This window comes from Papilio machaon, chromosome Z (genome assembly GCF_912999745.1).
Source record: "Papilio machaon chromosome Z, ilPapMach1.1, whole genome shotgun sequence".
In the NCBI taxonomy this organism is placed as follows: domain Eukaryota; kingdom Metazoa; phylum Arthropoda; class Insecta; order Lepidoptera; family Papilionidae; genus Papilio; species Papilio machaon.
Window position 1 is genome coordinate 8,543,510 of NC_060016.1, and position 23,048 is coordinate 8,566,557.

A 23,048-nucleotide genomic window follows, 5' to 3' on the forward strand; every position below is an offset into this window, starting at 1 on the left:
AGATATTATGAGATAAAGGTACTATTTATTATTCAAAGCTCAAAATATATTCCTAGAAGATTAAAGAGATCCCAAGAAAATATTGTATGTCTACGAAATAAAGTACAAGTGTTGTGTATTTATTACTTTAAATACCTGAAAACTATCAAATGAATTTAATATTCGATCACAAGGATCGGCCGAAAATTGTTTTGGTTACTTTGTATGAAACGGAGTAAGAAAAATTTTCGTTCGGTCTATTACAAAAATAGATCATGATCATTTTGGCGGTTCAAGGTAAACTGTGCGCTGCGCCTTCCCCGCACCCTTTTACACTCTTCCGCACCATTTGTGTTCTAAACAGCAACTCGCATGATGTTCCGAGTTGCTAAAATATTTGACTTCCCTATAGTAAAGTAATATATTTCTACAGCATGGACGACATCGAGCTGAAGAACATTCAGCTGCAGTTCCCGAGTGCACGTCGCTTCAGCGGCGAGGGCGGGTGCGTCGAGATTCGCGTGCGCACCGACCGCTGTGATATACAGGTGGCTGTGCAGGGCGACCGCTCCAAGCCCGCTATCATCACCTACCACGACATTGGGATGAACTGTAAGTAATTTATTATATTATGAAATGGGGTGTTATAATGGCACAAAAAGGAGAAATAATGTAACAAATATTATCTTAAGTCTGTTGATGAACACTATTTTTGAAAATTATGATTGGGTTAAAACATGATTATGTTACTAGAATATGTCCATAATATCCAGTGTATAGAAATAACTTATTAAGAAAATCTACAACACTTGAAATTTTGTACAACGTGTAATTTTCAAACATAAATCCAAACAGTTTCAAACATTTCGCCTATACGAATACTTGTCGCTAATTCCTATCTAGCTTCCATCGTGTAGTTGCACGGAAATTACAGAGAAACGACACCGTAGCACTTAAGTATTCTTCCCGCAAGGTACCCGCCTTCATCGTGAAGGAAACTAAGTTCGATGTGGCATTGACGTTGTTCCTAGCGCTCACAATATCGGGAACTTCAAAAGATTTTCCAATATAATTGAATATCAAGTGCCTTTTGACATGTCTTAAGAAAACGTAATCGCCTTTACTCTTTGGTACATGCTTTTTATACGTATATGTTATTAATACAAACTACTTTGAAACTTTTGAACTCTTTCTTTTTATATTTTCACCCATATAACACTTTTCTATCTACGAGTAATCGAATTACATTTTTTTATTTTATTTGAGTATCGAATCTATCATGATCACAAGACAATCTAGCAGAGGTATGGGAGTTGTTAGTGTGATAAATTCAATATCGAAACGTCCGGTTGCAAACAGCGGCAACACCAAGGCAAAATGTAACCTGCTGCACCAAAGAGACACAAAAAACGAAGTTAAAATGCTTCTTGTTGCATTCGGTCTACCTTCGTAAGTCTGTCTGCTGAACGGTTTGTCAAAACATGAAAAATAAATCCAGATTTGTATCAGCTTTCGCTTCGCTTCACTTCCGATTCGCTTTCTCGGTTGTGTGCTACCGGCCTTAGACAGAAATTCCTCACAAAGTTGCATCGGCAAAATTCCGGTTGCGTTTTCACGTTGAATTCCACGTAAATGTATCGCGATCGTGTTACACTTGCGGAATTTTATCGAAATTTCAGCTTATCAAAGTTAGGGAATATGAATTTAATTTTGCGTGAAATTTTGAATAGAGAATTTAAAGTTGCTTAATTAAATGTAGTGAGGTGTGAAAGTTTTAAACACGACGGAATTAATAAAATTTTATTTATGTTGTACTTTGTTTTTCTTTTGTTTTTTAGATTTTAGACAATTTTATTTTTCGTCTTTAAGTCTTTAAGGCTTAAATAAAATTGATTATTTACTTATTTCCGAGTTATTATTCTTTTGAGAGGATAGATTATTATTCTCGTTAAGCGGCTTAACGTTTTACAGACGTTTTTAATCTGTAAAATTATTTATCATATTTATTTAACGATCATCAAAAGATTAGCACAGTTCTATAGCTATTTAGCTATAATGAAATAAAATTCGCAATTTTCAAATTATTATACGCAATTTATTAAATAAATTATTCTTATTTTACATTAAGAAGCACAAAGGGAACTAAATCAAAAAGAATTACGACTACTGGGATATTTAAGGTAAATACAAATATATTTAAAAATTATTTTGAAAGTTTACAGCAAACGAAATATTCTGTAGATAATATTACTCGTCCATTTAGAGAAGAGGCCATTGCCTTCTAAATCTAAATATAACGTTTTCTATCTTCTTAAATTTATTAACATAGTAAAGAATACCCATTGTAGGTACCCATAGTTAAATTTCTAGTGTACGGGCTTTGGTAACCGAGCGAATTATTTTTTTAAGTGTTTAGACAGTTTAAATGAAAAGTAAGATTTTCTGTAAAACACTTGCATGTACTACATAAAACAAGATATTATAGCTCGTATATACTAGCTCCCCGACGTATATAAAAATATTATTTTGCAAAAAATCGTTTCCTATAAATCAAAGTCTCCCTTATGCCCGCGGGAACTTCAAAAGATTTTCCAATCGCCCATGACAACCACTGGGGAAATCTGCAGGCGCTTAGTTCTTGTATAATAAATATAATTGAATACTATATTAGATCTTTATTACGATAATAACCAATATTATTTTTATACCAACAGCAAACAAAAAGAAACTGTACATAATTATACCATGTTTGTTTTATTTATAAGGAGAAGAACATTTCCTCCCTATATTTTCTTTGCATTCAGGGTAGCACAACATTGTCGTGTTATATCTGCAAAATTGTATTAACCTTATTTGAAATGAAAAAATAAAACGTTTTAAAAATGTATACATACGTATTTCTTGCAAGAGGCTTTAAATAATTTATTAGACAAGAGAAAATAGGTTACGAAAACAGCAAAAACATGTTTTTTTTTTCTTATAAAGCATTTGAAAAGGTTTACTCACATTTTGTAATCAGTCTGAGGAATATCGTAACAAGTATGATGGTTTTGTAAAATAACAGATTTAATTAGGCGATTACTTTTTAATTACGATACTTCATGTTTGCATCATTTTTAGTTTATAAAAGTTTTTTTCTTCCTCTTATAAAATTTTATTTTAAAATAATCTATTTTATCTCCTTATTAGTAGGTGCAGCTTAGTGTGTGTAGTGATGACTATTCAAACAAAGTTAGTATCGAAAATATAAGTAAAAAAAAAAATAGCCGACTTCAAAAAAAAACAATCGCAAACAAAATGCACTCAAAAGTTACCTAAAAAAACCAATTTCAAACAAAATGCACTCAAAAGTAACCTAAAAAAACCAATTTCAAACAAAATGCACTCAAAAGTAACATAAAAAAAAATTCAAACAAAATGCACTAAAAAGAAACAAAATAATGTCATGAAAACTCTCTAAACTCTAGTAGTTAGTAGTAGGGGCTCAGTTTTCCGCAACTCCACGACAAGCGCGTATTTTGGGTGTCTCTAAACTCTAAAGAAAGTTCTCTTCTTTCTTGTAACATGTCTATATTGTATAATTATTGTTATTTCGCAGTCGGTGTCGGCCGAAGTAAATATATGAAATTTTATATTTGAGATGTATTAGACATACTTACGTTTATGTCCCTACTTAGGCCGAAACCGACTCCAAAATAACAATAATTATACAATATAGACATGTTACAAGAAAGAAGAGAACTTTCTTTAGAGTTTAGAGACACCCAAAATACGCGCTTGTCGTGGAGTTGCGGAAAACTGAGCCCCTACTACTAACTACTAGAGTTTAGAGAGTTTTCATGACATTATTTTGTTTCTTTTTAGTGCATTTTGTTTGAATTTTTTTTTATGTTACTTTTGAGTGCATTTTGTTTGAAATTGGTTTTTTTAGGTTACTTTTGAGTGCATTTTGTTTGAAATTGGTTTTTTTAGGTAACTTTTGAGTGCATTTTGTTTGCGATTGTTTTTTTTTGAAGTCGGCTATTTTTTTTTCTTAAAATTTTTGTTTTATTTCACAATTTTTAGTGAATTTGAAGTTCAATTACAAATTTCCTTAATACATATAAAGACATAAATAAGACAAATAAAGAAAAGGACTTTCCTATTTGATATGTGTGTACTTCAATTCAAAAACTAATTTAGAATGCAGCAGATAACCACTTATCCTTTAAACAATGAAATAATTATCAAAATCGGTATACAAATTGAAAATTACCGAACTAATACATCGTAGCCTGCCTTTAATTTTGTCCAGCCGCGCGCCGCACTAGCATTTTTCGAATGCGCGTAGTTTTTAATTATTTAATATCTCCCAAACTATTGATCAGAATTACATAGTTTAAAGGCTAACGTAATCTGCATTTAATACTCTAGCCATCAAACATATTTATTTGGATAAGGATTCATATCGAATATAATATAATAGCGCCGTAAGCTTACGACGCTGTTTTTCGTGTGCATTTTAATCGAAGTTTGTTCACAATAACATGGTTTTTGTGAGACATCCATAGATGATAGATATATGCCACCGAAGACGTTTATTTAGCAAATTTAAGGATGTATAATTACTCCATACATCATTTTTATGTAAGTCATATAGTTTGACCTACGTAAGCCCAGAAAGCAAAATTGTGCTTTTCGTGTAGCATTTTTCGTTTCCGCGTAATTTTATTCTTACGATATCTCCTAAACTATTAGACAGAATGATATAGTTTCAATTGCAAATATAATCTACATTAAATTCTCTTGATAATGAACATGTTTATTTACATAAGGGTTAATACTGAACTCGAATAATAGCGTCGGAAATAGGGCATGAATTTAATTGATGTTTCTGAAGATAAAAATGGTTATTGTGAGAAAACTATAAAAGATAGATATATGCTATCGCGGACTTTTATTTAGCACATTTAAAGAGCTTCAATTCGCCATACATCATTTTTATGTAGGTCCTATAGTTTAGCCTACGTAAGCGCTGAAAGCAAAAATGTCCCTAATGTTCGCAACAAATTTTGAAGCTATATTCAAAATCTACTAGTCTTCTAGTTATTTTAAAAAAAAAACAAAAAAATGGGACCCACCTGCAAGCACTTCCTTTCGATTAAAATATTTTTCATCAAAATCGGACCACCAGGGGCGGAGTTTCGCGGTAACACACATAAAAAAAAAAAAAAAAAAAAAAAATACAGTCGAATTGATAACCTCCTTCTTTTTGAAGTCGGCTAAAAACAGACATGCTAATCAACGCGCTGCCCAAACTACTGGGCCAAGAATTTTGACAAAATGTTCTTTGGTCTTTACATAGTCGAACGTTAAGAAATTATTTTTTTGAGTGCTATTTCAGTAAAGTAATTAAATTTAAGTACCTATCAGGATTGTTGTAAATTCAACGTCCATGCAAATGATGTTGCGGGCGCTGTCTACTCGTATTAAGATTACATTATTCTATACAAATTGCACATTCGGGTGTTGTTTGAATATTTTAAGTAAATATTTAACTTACTGAAAGTGAGGTTTAATAGTAAAAAAGACAAAAGAAAGATGGAAGTTTAATTGAAGTGGACTAATTTTTTTTTAACATAAAAGAGCACTCGGACGTATTAAATGGTTTTTGTCATTGCACGGAAATAATTTTATCTTTTACTGCACAACAACCGTTGCAGCTTTTGTGTTGAATTCTATTCATCAGGCATTGTTTGTTTTCAATTGCGTATTTTCATGAAAAATGTGTCAGATTTTTTACAAAATGTTGTACACAAATATTAAATTGATAATAAAAACTAATGAATCGTCCTACTTTAAAATAATGATAGAAAGAAAATAGAACTATTATTTGTTTACTTTGAGAACAAATAATTATTCCGTAACTTGTATTCCGCGGAAAATTATTAAAAACCATTTCATCATATTAACTGAAATAGTCCGCTTTTTTTCTTATTTTCATTAGTTATATTGCTTAGAAAAGCGTAACATAAAAGTTTAATTTTATTGTCAGCGTTATAAAACGTGCAACTGGAACTGACGTCCGCTCTATCCCGTAGGTGACGTCACTATCCGACCCTACTCACCGTAAACGGCTATTGAATCCCTACCTTCGTCTGTCTGGTAAACAGAACTGTCTCCAACCAGCGCGCTTCCTTTTCAATTGGCCGTTCGCTTTAATTTTTATTTGTGGTAATCTCTCGCAGATTTATTATACGTAAATTTTATTTTCTTTTAACTGGTTACGATTGTAATTTCGAACTAGTTAACCATCAAAAATAATGTCTTATTTTTGTGAATTTGTAAATTAATGATGTCAATTTCAAAACTACAGTACGCAATCGATCCATTCTCTAATTTATTTACCTATCTATCCCCGTTTTCATAAGCAGAAATAGTTTGTCAAAAATCTACATATTCCATATAACTTTTTATACATTGTTACTTTGCTGTTAATGAAGTAGGGATAATTTACGAGCCAGACTCCAAGGGAGACCTTTTTCTGCTATAAAAATATATAACGCAATGAACATTCCAAGCCGACATAAAACCGACTGAATACCTTGACATCGCTATACTTTTTAAGTCGACTTCTTCAAATGTTTTATGAATTTAAAAGATCTTTCTTTTTCACGTTCATCTCAACTAATGAGCGAACGTCAGTGCTTGCTTTCGTCGCTCCCTGGCTGAGTGTCAATTGTAGAAAACAAAGCCCATTTCTATGTGCGCATATTTATTTATTTCGAATATTTTTTGCAGCGTTCCTTTCTATTCCACTGCTGTGTGTGAAGCCAACCCAACATTGATAAAAATTCCATAATAGACCAATATAACAAACGATATGTCAAACAAAATATATTTCAAAATTTCGTAATTTAAAAAGAAATGTACGATCCTATTTGGCAAAAAAATGTTTAGAGCAGCTTTACTCATAGTGTACTCAAAGCCATGGGTTTCTGCGAAGCTTTTCTGGCGGTTCCACGAAAATAGGTACTCATCTACATTAATAAAATTCTAAAGTTTAATAATACGTTAGACACAAAAAGTTCCAAACTGAACGAGCGACGCGAGAAAAGAATTACAATTAAAGCGGTGTTTGATTATGCAAACTTCGAATCGAGAGTTCCGCGATATACTCCTTTTTCCAAAAGGGTTCCGTAGTCAAATAATTGAGAACCACTATTTTAAAGTTTTTTTTTTCAATTCTTGAATCAAAATTAATGAAGGTTTAAGGTTCTCGCGTATACGTGCATTCTTCGTCCAGTCGGCACCGTACCGCCTCAACGACGCCGAAGCTGTAAAATAAATTTATAAAATGTATATGCTATAAATTTAATATCATAATTTTGAATGAGAAGAAAGAAGAAGAATGACAGCTCTAGGCGACGAGCAGTTCCAAAGTGTATAATGAAATTTTACAATGTTAATATAAGGAAGAGGGGATGCATAGGAAGGAGAAATGTCCTCTTTCTGTGCGTCCCCTTCTCCGTTGATTAAAGGTAGACAACGCGTCTGCATTTGCGGATAGACATCCCATAGACATGGGCAACGGTCACCTCGCTATTGCGGCGAATCCAGGTGGCCGTTTGCTCGTTTGCCACCTTATGATATAAATAAGGAACTTCGTTCCAAAAACTTGAGAAGTGTCAAGGGACACCCGGATGGAACGAAGTTCCTTTCGATTAATTAGTGAAGGAACCAATGTTTCTTCTATGAATAAAAAAACTTAAGTCTTCACAAGAAGTACATTTTATTTCTATGAATTTTCGTCATATATAGTCACGTCGTTGCCATGGTTACTATAGCAAAAAGTGTCGTGACAACTTTTCGTAAGAATTTTTTCCGTCTAGCCCCCTTTCACAACGCGCGATAAGGAACTTCGTTCCAAAAAAACATATTTGAATTGCATGCTTTGATAACATTTGCTCTTCACAGCAACGTAAATATAAATCCAACCTTCAGAATACCCGGCCAAAATTTCATCAATCAACTGTTTAAAAACGTATAAAGGTTAAGTTTGTTTATTAACCGCTGGTTTCTGAAACAACAATCTCCGTTTAAAACATATCCTTATGTCTGTCATTATCTTTGACAAAACAGAGATAACAACATGTTTTGAACGGTGATTTCGGTCTCATAAACCGACGGGTAGACAAACCAAAGTTATTCATTATTTGCCTGTGTACAATTAGATGTTAGACCGATTTTCTGTTAGAACTGGTACGTGATGCCGTTGAATTATCTAAGACGCTACGCTTGACTTGAATTTCATTTCGTTCGAGATTCAGCAAAATGTTTGTTACGTAAAAGATCACCCGTGCCGACGTCGTTTCGTGCACGTACACTTTGTATTTTCAGTTTACATAGCTCCTTTTGTATGAACTACATTTAAGGTGGATAGTTTGGGAGCAATATGCGAACGCTAACATTTTGATGTTACATTAAGAACAGCTTGAATGTGTTTTAGTGGATCTCAGCAGGCACCGAGTTATGAAATACATAAAAAGCTGATTTATAGGTATTCATAAAGTTTATATCCGTTTATTTATATTCTGGAAATTGATTATGATGGCTGAAGTATCGGATTCAATTTTACAGGAATTGTTGAGTTTTTTTTTATCATTCGAAGATATGACATTCTTTGGACGTAAAATGACCGTCAAACATTATGATGTAATAACCATAATGAGTGTTGTATAGATCAACTGTGTGAATACATGTTCATTAGCGAAACCCGGCTACCTGCATACCTATACATTTGTTATAATTGTAAGTACTCGTGTAATGAATATTAATTAAGATGTACATTAATATATCAAGTACGTATGCAAAGATATTATCATTTTTATATTAATTATTACAAAAAAAACTCGGAGGAAATATAAGGCGGACTCACGTACCAAATTGAAGGAAATTAAACAAACATGTTGTTTTTCATTTTTTGCGTACGCAGATGTTTTTCTTTGTATTCGTGTAGATTATTATTTCTAAGGAAATTTTTTACAGAGTATAAAATACTGTAGGAATTACAAATAGCCAAGACAACTAAATTTTCGATTTCGAAATTTATAATGAGATGAAGTAACTTCTAATAATTATCACGGTTTAATTATAAGGTTTGATTTTCATTATGTCAAGTTGGTTTTTTTTATGTCGTTGAGACCCTTAAGAGTTCTTCAGTTATTCTTCGAGTTTGCTAACACTCATTCGAGAGACTCTCAGGATAGATAGTATTCAGATTTCTTAATTGCAAATTTAGCATTTAAAATTGAAACTATATCTAATTGTGTTAGAAGTAAAAGTGTAGATTTTAATCAATTTTACTAATATTATAAATGCGAATGTTTAGATGGATGTTTGTTTGAAGGTATCTCCGGAACGACTCAACGGATCTTGATGAAATTTGGAACACAGATGTAGAACATAGTCTAGAAGAACACATAGTCTAGAACAGTGTTTCCCAAAGTGGGCGATAACGCCCCATTGGAGGCGTTTGAAACCTAGGAGGGGGCGATAAGAGGCCCAAAAAATGGGGGGCATTGAAATTAATTAATGTAATGAAATTGTGGTTTTTAAGTTTTAAGGCTAATTTAAATTAATGAATTAAAATCTGCCGAGTGTAATCAGTATTCTGACAACGTTTCCAACGCACGTAAACTTGTCCCGAGGCGTCTTTTGAAAGTTGCCTCGCAGGGACTACATAGAAAGGACGTCATGAATGACTGAAAAGGCCTTATTCAAAGTATCCTTGCGAATGTTCTACAAAGTCGACTCATATATTACTTCAACAACAGCATTTTGTATTATACGCTGTTTCCACTATCAAAACACTTGTAAAGAAACACACATTGAATAAACAGAGTCTAGATATGATTTGATACAATTGTTATAAAAATTTAATTTAAAACAAGAAACTTTTAAGAGATTTATTTCAGTTTAAAATACAGTAATCTTCAATTCACGAAAAACATTCTATTGTCTGCACTTGGAATTGTGTAAGTTAATCTTGTGTTACCTATTTTTCCTGAGGCTATTGCCTTCAATTACATATCCAAAAGTAACGAGAAGCGCATGATCTTTTCAGGATCGACATCTAGAAGCAACTAATATCTGAATTTACTCAAAATAAATTTAATGTGATCTCTATCTGTCGCTTGCAATTAAGGAAAAGAAGTGAAACTTATAAAAAAGCAATAAAAGATGGTTGCGGCAGTTTATATAATTTGATTTTCAAATTTAAATATGATCGTGTCAATGTTCAAGAGCGCAATTTAATGAAGTAATATTTAACCTGAAAATAAAGTTATTAAAAATTTATTATTGCTGAAAACACCAAATATCACATTACCAAAACATCTCCATATTAACTTACCGTTTAATAAATTGCACTGCACATTTTCCAGTACACTGGTGTTCGAAATTACCACGTGACGTTGCAACATATTGTTAAATTTAATACCTTTCGTTATTCATTTTAAACCGATCGAGTTTCAATAATTTTGCTCATTAATACACTTAATAAAAATAATTAAACATTTATTTTACTATACAGCAAAAAATTCTGGAACGTAGCTACATTTCTGCTGATTTCCAAAGTATAATGTATCTGCTTAGTTTCAATTATTCAACGGATTTTATTATTTCAAATAATAATTAAAATCTAATCTATAGTTACTTGGAAAAAGATTGGTTGGTTTATAAAAAAATTATCGCCATATTTGTGATTTTTTTAAATCTTGTCTTAAAGCATCAATACGTCATTATCTCCTTGACTTTGTCCCAGTCACGTGGGGTCATGTTATTCTTTTGTCGACATATTAAATAACAAGTTGCGGTTGCGTGTTCCTATATTATTAAAACCTCAGTCATTTGATTATCTGCAATTGTCATTCATTACCGTGAGTTTCCACTGTCCAAACACGACAAAAAATATTTTATACATCTTTTTTTAATATAAGAGAAGGGGGTAAACGAGCAGAACACCAAGGAATCGCAGATGCGTTGCCTCTCATCTTGATTTGATGATTTTTTTTTTACAAGAATGTATGAAACCATAATATGTTTGTCTACATGCGTTTTAGTGGAAACTCATGGTTATATTTGACATTTTATGATGCTATAATACGCAATGAATACCTTTGTATGTATCATTTTTTCGTGTAGAAATATAACAATAATAAAAGTAAATAAAGTATTTAACAAAAATATTCACAAGTTACTTTACGATTGATGCCTACTTTTGCTTTCTTACTCAACTTTCCGCGAAGAATAATGCTTATTATAAATCCTGTTAAACTTCTACCAGAGAAGAACAACAAAATAAACCGAAACTTTCTGCACAATAAGCAGACTTCACGAATCTATCTATCGAACTTCGACGGTTGAAGATTTCACTAGTCTTGTTGTAGCCATTTTGTAATGTCTATCTTTTCAGTGATTTAATTTCTATTACGATGAAAATAAAACTATACAGTTTATTTTTAATCAAATTGTAAACTCTTACAATTTTAACATTAGTTTTATTTAAGTAAATAAAATAGTGCTTCGCTTAGAATAATTATTAAAATCATTAGTGGTTCCTTATTTCTTCCAACTTATTAATCAACTTGTTAAATAATTAATACAGGGATTTAATAAAAAATTGCTCCAGATAATACAGAACTAAAACTATTTGGAAACAAACTTAATTTTGTGTAATTACTAATTACGCCCTTGCTCACAGATTGTCACATCAAAGGTTCAAGATTTCACGCAAAAGAATATTACAGTTATTTTAAAAATTGACATTTATTGACAAACAGTTAATTAAAAGAATTCATCATTGACATAGGACTTGGGAAATCTCGGACAAGTATAAAATTATGCTAACAATAGTTCTTTTTTGCGCATGAAATAAATATTTATCATAGCGTTTAGTATGGAGATAGCCCACGTGACGGCTGCATAATATGTACATTTTTACTAAAATAACAATTTAGAACGTTATACTGAGAGGCCATGAAAGTCACAACCTTTTTGCAGTCTGCTTGAGTCTTTAATTAATATTTTTAAGTAACATCTCTTCAAATCTATTGATGTTACAAATTATTATTTTTAAAATTTATTTATATTAAAGATGAAGACACCCGCAGTTAGCAATAGAATACGAGTATAAAAATATTGGTTAATACAAGTCGGACGTTCAAATTTACTTGTCACAATACCATCTTTATATGATGTGCTGAAAGATTAATTTAATTTTAAAAGTCCCAATTATATAAGCGAAGTGGTCAAAATTTTAATTAATACGCGATATATTACGAGTATTATTGAATATTCCAATCAAATTACCATTACCTTGATGTCACATGTCATACCCGTGGAAAATCCAATAGTGGATGTGTGTAATGCAATTATCAGTTGAATATCGAGGGCAGCACGATCATACGTTCGATAATATCCACTTATCAAGTATATAACATAATACTACATACAACAAAACTCATCATTATCAACTCTCTGCCTATCCTCATCTACCATCTAACAATCTATTCGTACTTTTTTTTGGAATCATTATCTATATTTATAGCCATTCACATTTATTCTTATTACTTTATTGTTTATTAGCTGTCGACTGCTATTCCTTTCGCGAGGAATTAAAAAAAGTTAAATAAGTATGTGTTAAGCCTATGTGTTAAGTTTCATCAAGATCTATTGAGCCGTTCTGGCTATACTTTGTAACACGTACATCCATCTAAACATTCGCATTTGTAAGATTTGCCATAGATTTGAAAAAAATTACGCTACTTGCAAGTGCATACCTATATCTTGACTGAAACCCTCGATGTCTACCAAATGATATAGTCTTAAAACAGTGAAATAATTCAAATCCATAGTTGATTTAAACATGATTTGGTAAACAACAGTAAACAAGATAGATATAGTAAATGCCGTTACGATGAGAGATATTTTTGCAACTTCATTTTTATTTTCATTAAATTTTTTATAAAAGTAAATTTAAAATGAAATTTTTTGCATAGAAGAAATTTTGTTATGGTTTATTTGCTAGGCTGCCTGTCCGGATGTTAAAAAAGGTACTGTCGCAGCGTATTACTCTAGCATTTAAAACATCCTCGAGGAATGTTTAATATTAACTCGGCGTTCTCGCAGCTCCGGAAAAAAATAGAAAACCTTTCGTGACATTCTACTGAAAGTTATTTTTGTAATATTTACAAAGCGATTTCAGATGCAAAGCAAGCTTAAAATATTTTACATATAAATTATGGATAGGATTTGCTTTTGTAAGAGTTACTTAAAGAGTTATTTATCAGAATCTTACTTCTTACTAATATTATAAATGCAAATGTATAGATGGATGAATGGATACATGAACGTTTGTTTGAAGGTATCTCCGTAATGGCTCATCGGATCTTAATGAATTTTGGCACAGATGTAGAACATAGTCTGAAAGAACACATAGACTACTAATTTTTTTTTTTTAATTCCGCGCGGACGGAAAAACCAGTGTTTACATTACGATTTGTAACGTCAGACTTCTTTTGTTTATGGATGGAATTAACTGGCCATATACTCTTTTATTCTTTTCTCTTTTTTTTGTGGCTTACCTTTCTAAATCTTCTAATCTTTGAGGATGTAAATTGGCTACTATATGCTAGTTTTATTTATATATGTATGTGTTTTGAGTTAAGCACTTACACTACAATTACTCTGACACGTGCTCTACATATTGAATGGATTCTATTGTGTATGCAGTAGTGTGACGGTCGTTGTGTTATTATGTCGTACTTATTTTAACAGTGAGTTTTTATTGTGTTAACATCTGTATAAGAAATTTATTGAAATTTTCAGAGAAATTGAGAGGGATGACAATGTTTCTGTACAAGTATGTCTATAGTGGAAACATACAGTTAATACCTTTATATTAAGTGAATTGTTTATAATGAGAATAGTAGACATGTAAGTAACATCGCCGTCGCATAATATTCATCCTCTGTAAACGCTTATTATTCTAGAATATATTCTGTTTATAATATTATCGTGGATCAAATTCGTCACCAAAATTAGTATACTCAATATCATTATAATCAAAAGAATGCCTTTAACTACCTTGCTATGAAATCCATCGATACCAAGGCATGTGCTCAAATGAGCAAATAATTTAAATCAAATAGTGAAATCGAGATAGTATCAATCACGCTTAACCCTTTTTGATTAACCTTAAACTTCAACTTGAACGTCAAAGTTTTCTTTGAATCACAGCCACTTCAATTATGAGCCCCATTTTATATTCACAAGTGGCAAAAAGGGTTGCCTTAGATCGTTCCCTTATTTATACTTTAAATATGTTAAAATATATTATGTTTTGCAAATTACTTGCTTTGTAACTTATTCCACTCTGTAGTAAATGTTCATAAGGTAAAAGCAGCCTTGATACATTAGTTTGATTAAATATGCTTTAATATGAATTTATTCAAAGATCGATGAATTCTTCGCTTCATCCGCTGATATATTTTTCTATTATGGATGAACGTTAATTTATGCATCTCGAACATATTGGAAGAAATTCTTTAAAAGTATAAAGTTCACTTTTCTGCAATAACGTTTTTGAAATTTCCTTTCCCTGTCTTTCCTTGTATAGAATCAAAGTGTTCTTAATTTTCTCTCACTTCGATTCAATTATGTTGTTACACTTTTTACGAAAACAAATAGTACATAAAATTAATTTTTCAGTCTCCATCCGTATTTACTTCACTGTACCTATCAAAATTTATTTATTGCTAACCAATTAAACGTTTTAAACTGTCAATTAACGGCACACAATTATTTAATTAAGACTACCCACATTCAATCATCAAAGCCTTATGCCTGCTATACACGTTGGTCGAGGCTTGCCGAGCTAAAGCGAATACCAACGTATAGACAGCAGCACATGTGTGCGCTCAAACACTGGTACAAGCCCCAACATCGAGCTCATTTGACGTAGCTTGTTACGACTCGCAGGCCCCTTCTTGCCTCACTTTGGAGCGGTGTCTTTTCCTGCACAAATTAAAGGCGTTCGCGCGCTTGAGAAGTGGTGTCTACACGTTTGTTCGTACGCCAGTAGAAATTAATCACTTATCTAAATCGACCATTTGCTTAGACTTTCCAAACATTCTTGACTTGTATTAATTTGCCTTCACTCGCGTTGTCCTCCACTCGGCAAGACTCGGCTAACGTGTATAGTGGGCTTTAGGTATCAAAGAAAGAATATATGTATGAAAATTTAATTCATCTTACACTCTTAGATGATATGAACAGGGCGTCAGATTCCATTTGCAAAATTAAAAATACCTTTTACAATGTATTTATCCAGACGTGGATTTTTCTTTACGAGATGTTTTGAATACTTCAATATCATACAAGAAAACTTCTATTTATCTCAAACGTAATTTGTTATGTTCACTTGTACTGCATAAAAGCTCTCTTTTTCATTTATCAATATGAATATGTATTTTTGTTGTCCAGAAAATATTGTAAAATATTTATAAAGTGAAGAAAGATTAAAAGGATATTGCGTAGTTTGCAGTTGAAATTGAAATTTCCTGTCACACCATCTTGTCGGGCATGTTGAGATTTTTTTTACGTCCACCAATTGATTCTGTACCGTTCTCTTTTCGATGAACGAGGAAATGAAATTGCTTCTTGTATTTTGTGTTCGCTCTATCATTGAATACACACAAGTGTTACATAGATAACTGTATTACAGTTTACAAGCAATGCGATAATAAAATTAGTATCGATTAAATATGAATGATTTCAGAGGGCTTAGCACAAATATTTGCGACTCGCGTTTTCGAAACTTATCGATATTTGTTCATTTACTTTACGCCCGTTAAGGGTGTTGTACAAATTTTTACACAAGTTTTGTCGATGACAGTACAAGAAAGTTCTAACGAATATATTTGCTTGGTTAATTGTTTACGTTTTAATCAATGTTCCGTGAGACTTCAAGGTAATAAACTTGTACATAAATAAATTATCATTTTGTATATGTATATAACTTTAAAAAAAAATTAAATTAGTACAGGCGCTTCAGACGCGACGTATGAAAGATTATAAAAAAATGTATTTCAAGTTAGTCGCATAAATGTATAAATTAGGATTAGTTGGTAATTTTTAATATTTGATAGAATCAAATACATTACATTTACATTTTATTGATTTACATTGTGTAAGCCACTGACTCTTACTGAATACGATTTAGGGGACAATACACAAGTTGGTGTTGAAATAAAACCACCGACCTAATTAGCGAAGCAATCAACCAGTTATAGGGCGAGTCACCCGATAAACTGTAACGATTCACACACATTCAATGTGGCTTAGAGTACTTTACTTTAAAATAACCCCAAACATTTGTATTTATAATAATACTTTACCACATTTTTGCACAGATTCAGAAACCCTTTGTTATTATGTTCCTACCGGAATTTTGAACTTCGTCCCGATAATTACAGACACTCTTTTGTTATTATCTCTCGTTATACATTATACCACCTTTAATTTAATGACGAAACTTCGATCGAGGTAATTAACGTATATCCTTGTTTGCAGACATCTGTTTCCAAACGTTCTTCAACTACGTTGACATGCGCGCGCTTCTCGAGAACTTCTGCGTGTACCACATAAATGCGCCGGGCCAAGAGGAAGGCGCGCCTTCGCTACCTGAGGAGTAAGTACTTTTTATATATCTCTTCAAAATGAAGTTTTTTTACAATTACAGATAGCTGATGTCCTCGACATGCTTCTGGTAGAAATACTGGCAGGTTTTTTCCGTTAATTTAGTTATATTGCTCTACTTTCCTTTTTTTTAAATAATCGAATAGCAGAACTTTTTCTGAATTCGCAAAAGGCTGGCTGGGCATTCGATGTAGAAAAATCTTTTGGGTTCTGCTGTGTCTCAACTAACAAAACACAAATTTCGAATTCTTATTATTATATCCCATTCAAAAAGAATAAGATCTAGTAAAACATGTTTTATGTAAAATGTTTTGTCAGTGAAAACCAACGGTTAGAGTCGTTACATGTTTGTTCCGTGAAAGGTAAATCATGGGGTTGTAATATTCCTTATTCAAACAAATATTTCTATGATAAACAAGAAGGTTCCGACAAAATCCTTTACAATCAAACTCAACGATAATTTGACCTTTGCTGAATAAATAAAGCTTAATTGAATAAATATTTCACTCGAAAAGTAGAACATTATTCTCAATAATATAAAAATATCCTTTTGTAAATTAATATCATTTGTATTTCGGGTAAATTTGAACAAGGGTAAAGAAAATACGAGTAAGTATATAGAAAATCAATAACATAATTTGTTATTATGAAACAGATGCCTGCCTGTCTTGTCAGTTACTTTTGATTAATTTGTAAAATTTGTGATTTAAGAATCATTTTATTTTGTCTTTATTCATTTATTTATATTAAACAGGGTACAATATAAACAGTTAAAATAAAAGTGTCTATAAACCCATTGCGGGTTTGTCCAGACACTTTGGTACTACGCTAAGAAATATAACATAAGGTACGTTTAGATTATTTTTTACAGCAACTTAATGAGACCAACAATGAAAAAAACAAAGAAAAGTTTTTATTAACACAAAAAAGATAAAACCAAAAACATTAACCTTATACTAACATAAAATTACACATAACTGAATAATTAAACTTGATGTTAAGTTACCATTTACGGTTATTTACGATTTACGATTACTACGAATTTGTCTTTTTATTAAATGATGTTTTTAATAACAAGATGACGGTTACGCGAATTATATCTATATCATTCTAAAAAAAAGAAAACCATAGACGTCCAAAAATATTCCGTTCATTTTACAAAATTAAATAGCAAACATATCGATTTTATATTAAACCCGAAAGAATTTGAATTACTCGAGGAAATGCAATTCACCTTAAGGAATTTTATCGGTGGAAATATTTTTCCCTTAAGAGATATAGACTTTAATTTCATTCCGGTCCATGCATTCCAGTCTCCATCCTGCAGCTCTTAATTGCATCTTGAAGATAATATTTTCCAGCCGATAACTCCAAATGCTTAAGTTATTAAACTCAAATAGTCTTGTAAGTCTTTAATCGTCATATTCAGTCAGATGGATGGATAGACGGATTTTTGTTTGAAGGTATCTCCGTAACGGCTGAACGGATAATGATGAAATTCGGCACAGATGTAAAACATAGTCTGGAAGAAAAAATACCTTACTCATTAAGTTTTTTTTTCTCGTCTTTAAGACAGTTTCTCGGGCGACAGCTAGTACATATGTTCTGTAACATATTGATTCGATTTATTACGTACGCTGACCAACTGTAACTCTAGGCTACTTTAACAATATTAACAAAATAACTCAAGCCCGTAACCCAGAGGGGTAGACAGAGACGACGGACTACCATTTGGGGCGCTCCTGACACACCTCTCTCGCTTCTTCCACATTCATACAGCTACGCATACATGCATGTTGGTTTTAGGTGCTTTTAATAAATCTGGACGGTAAAAGTTCGCCTGACATATTCCTTTGTTAATCTCTTTCCATTCATTTTTTCAACGTGTCCAAATCACACCTTTTTCAACTATACACACAGCAACCTCTTTTATAACACATTCTTCCCTTAAAGTACTATTTCTCATCCTACCTTTCAAGGTTTCACTTCAATTTGGTATTTTACTTTCAAACTATATAAAACAAGTTGAATGCAACTTCAACATAGCCCCTATTGAATTTGCAACTAGTGTTTGAAATCTACATACGTCAGGGAATGTTCTACTTATACGAGTAGAATGTTTACATCATTATAACGGTATTGAGATTTTTACTCTACCTAATGCTTGTTTATTTACAATCCGTTCCGTTGTCATATTTTAAAATATTCATGTATTTTTGTTTTGTTCTGCCCCATTTGCTTTACCATTAGTTATAAACTAACTATGCTTTACATAGAGTATTTCCATCAGTAGAGCTAACAATAAATTCCTTATCTATATATATAAAAGAAAGTCGTGTTAGTTACACCATTTATAACTCAAGAACGGCTGAATCGATTTGACTGAAAATTGGTGGGCAGGCAGCTTAGAACCAGGAATAGGACATAGGATAATTTTTACCACGTTTTTTTTTTTTTTTTTTATTCTGCGCGGACGGAGTCGCGGGAAAAAGCTAGTATATATATAAAAGAAAGTCGTGTTAGTTACACCATTTATAACTCAAGAACGGCTGAATCGATTTGACTGAAAATTGGTGGGCAGGTAGCTTAGAACCAGGAAAAGGACATAGGATAATTTTTACCCCGTTTTCTTTTTCTTTTTTTTTTATTCCGCGCGGACGGAGTCGCGGGTAAAAGCTAGTATATATATAAAAGAAAGTCGTGTTAGTTACACTATTTATAACTCAAGAACGGCTGAATCGATTTGACTGAAAATTGGTGGGCAGGTAGCTTAGAAACAGGAAACGGACATAGGATAATTTTTACCCCGTTTTCTATTTTTTATTCCGCGCGGACGGAGTCGCGGGTAAAAGCTAGTATATATAATAAAAATGCCGTCTAACTTACAGTAAGTACAAGTACAAGCTACTACATTCCTTTTAACATAATATTAAATTGATTTTAACCTTAAGAATTTTTTACTATCTTTCTGGTTCTATAAATCAGCATTACTGAAACCTCAGTTGATGAAGTCATGTCCCCCGTGACGTTATTCGAACCGGCGAACCTTGCTATCTCCCAGAGTGACTTGCAAATTCGAACTTAGTGTCGAAGGTCTTGCCACATGGCGCACAGAACAATCGGCTTGAGATAGTTTTAGAGGTAGGAAGGCTTAAATCTCAGCTAACATGTAGTTTTAATAGGATGTTTGAAAACATGGTATTACTTTAGTGGAAACTTGAAGGTAAGTCGGCTTTTGTACCGTGCAACGACAGAAGAAGTTTTAGTTTTCATTTTAATGAGTTTTCTTATTATTTCTCAATTTAAGGTTATGATAATATTATTTTAATATATTTTACTGTTTACTTTTCAAATTCTATTTTCAGTTCAAAGTTTAAAATAGATTGTTTTTATTGAAAAATCACGTTTTGGATTACACTGGCAGCTCGGAAATCCACTTAGATAAAAGTTAAAACCTTATTTTAAAGGAAAAAAGGAAACAGAAACGAGGATACCGTACTTCGGTCAGTCGCTTTACTTAATCCTTCACTTTGTTGTTACGTTTTGCTGTCTGAACACTTCTACTCAGTTATTTACTTCCATTAGCAATCCTCACATCCTTATTTCAAAGGATTGTGTAAATGTATTGTATTCTTTAACTTTGCTATTTCAAAAAGACTTATTTTTATTGTACTTGCTTTAGATAAGCTGACAATAAAATCTGTTGATGTTAAAGCTTGATATTAATTGACTAATTAATTAGTGCAATGATGTAGAAATCTATGTGATTAAGTAATCTAGAATTTAGATCCTAAACCTTAGATTTTCTCACTTTTAAAGTATTCTTTCAATTATCTTATTTAAAGGACATTTAATGCTTCATTATAAAAAAATGATGAAATGCCATCTTTCTAAAATAATCATGAAGAAGATTTTCGACGTGCATATTGTAGAGTTTATGAATCCCCTTGGAGTTGTCGGTTGACCTGTTTTAGGCTGTTGCGATATTAGTTCGACATTCATATAAACCTCATCCGAAGTAGGGCGTATTGACTTTAATTATGCGAATTGAAACAACCTTTGCCTTTTTGCTTTTCAGTTTTCTTTTCATAAAGTATTTTTAAATACCACTTAATACTCTTATAGAACTGTGAAACATTTGATTGAGTTTGTGGTTTACCTTTGAAATAGAAATTATTTCTGAAGAAATGGATAAAGGTAAGTAAATTGAATAAGCGATACGAGTAACGAAATATAAAATAACGAGCAATTTTTTGAGTTGCTCTGATAATTTCATCTTACGAGAGCTAGCTACAACTATCGATGTTTGTCTCACAAATATCTTGTAAACGTCACAAATGACAAATTACGAACAAATATACTCAACAAATAAATAAATTATATATATATTATAATTTTATAATTATAATTATATATAATAATATAATTATAATTATAAAAAGTTATTTCAATTATTTTATAGCTATATTGAGCAGGAATATTTAACTTCTTTTTATATTTGCAATTGACAAGCTTTAGCGGTAGCTGATATACTTTTGCATTTCGGTTAATAGTTTTCCATTGTAGTATTTAGCCTTACTTTTTTTAGCAACATAACAATCATAATCATTAATCAACGAGGATAAAGTTTGTAGACGTTCATAATTCGATTAATAAATGTACAGACATGCCGACTCAAAGTTTTATTTCCTCGGAAGATTAAACTTACGGTAGACCTCTATTAGACGGCTGAAGCGTGGTCTACATCTTCTTATTGGTGTCTTGTTAAGACTGTTTTCTTTTAGTTTCCTTAAACACCTTTTATCTTGATTTTTTCGCATTTCATTATTCATACGTGTCCATTACTCGTATGGATAAATGGTGGGTAATATTAAGCCCTTCATGTACATAACAACGGAAATTTTTGAATTTTGAATCCTCGATGCTTCTGTATGAAAAGCCTTATGGAGAAACAAATGTAACTTTATACGTGTATAACAATGTTTTAATGCTTAATTAAAAAAAATTGCGCAATCCTAAATTTTTATATTTTTAAATGAGTGATTTATGTTTTAAGCATGTGATTGAAGGGGCACCTTTGCTCTGTTTCGAAATATTAGTAACTCCTCGTCATTCCGACCTCTGTTGAGTCTTAGACGATACTAGTCATAGTTCGTCGCTCATCTCAAAAGAAGAAAGTATGCTAACGTATTTACTAGCGGAACCAAGTGCAGCTGAGTTGTATATTTGTTCTACGGAGAAATTAACATCTATTCTAACATCAACAAATAAAAAAAAACCTGTATCTACAGTAAATAATAATAAATTAGATTTTCTTACTATTTCGTAGCTGAATTACAAATTACTTATAGCAAGTTTTAACATGGTGGTCTGAGATGTGTAGGAGTTTTTTTTTTAACTTTAATAAGGATTTGTTACACCCGTGTAAAATGTCATGCCTCGTTACTGTACAGTAATTGGCCCCTCAGTACTGAAGCTTGTAAACTTGTTAACTACAAGCCTCGTGTGCTCCTTTTTAAAGTACCCTTTGGGTGCTTAGCAAAATACACTGTTGCTCCAGAACATCATCATTAAAATACGTTGTTTTTTTTATGGGCTTATTATGATGTCATTTTGTTGATTTAAAAGCATTTGTAAATAACAAAATAACGGAGAAAGATTTATGCAATTTAAGAATATTATTTGTACGTTTTCGCTCAGTTTTACAGTCAGCTTCAATTGTTTTACAAATTTTATCAGGATGTTGAGATTAAATGCACTTTTATGTTATTTTTTATTAATAAAGGAGCAATTTCAACGAGCTTTGTATAATACTGAGAGCAAAAGAGACACTTTGCATCCTTTGTTTCCTCGAGATTTTATCTCCACTCCTTTAAAATTTGAACGCATGCCAAGTTTTAAAATGATTTTTATGTAATAAATCTCAACCATCAATTTTATATGTATATACAATATGTATAAATCGAATTTACTTGAATTTAAAATAACCTAAAGTGATTTCTAACAGAAATACGACAAAATACATGAAGGTTTTCAATTTACACACAAGAAAAAGCTGAAGCTTACACAAGAAAAAGCTGTAGACTGTAATGAATTAATTATTCAGACAAATTGTTGTCCACTTACAAGTCTATGTTTATTAGATTTAAATTACACACATGAAGGTCACCACAAGGTCATTGTCTAGTCAAATCTTATGCTCGACTAGTCGAGTGTTCTTGGTAACATCGTGAACAATAATCAATATCTTCTATATCTATCTTCTATAATATCTGTGAATTGGTTGTCCTAATGATTACAATTGTCTTACAACTAGTCGAAATAAGCTT

At 31.8% G+C, this 23,048-nt stretch overlaps 1 protein-coding gene across 6 annotated transcripts in view; it reads left to right on the plus strand.

Moving 5' to 3' along the window:
- Positions 1–23,048, plus strand: part of LOC106717276 (protein NDRG3) — a 57,149-nt gene that overhangs the window by 13,832 nt on the left and 20,269 nt on the right. For all 6 annotated transcript variants that reach the window (XM_014511087.2, XM_014511083.2, XM_014511082.2 and 3 more), the window contains 2 exons: positions 413–591; positions 16,594–16,711. In XM_014511087.2, coding sequence (XP_014366573.2) covers positions 413–591; positions 16,594–16,711 — 297 coding nt within the window. The remainder of the gene's footprint in view (positions 1–412; positions 592–16,593; positions 16,712–23,048) is intronic.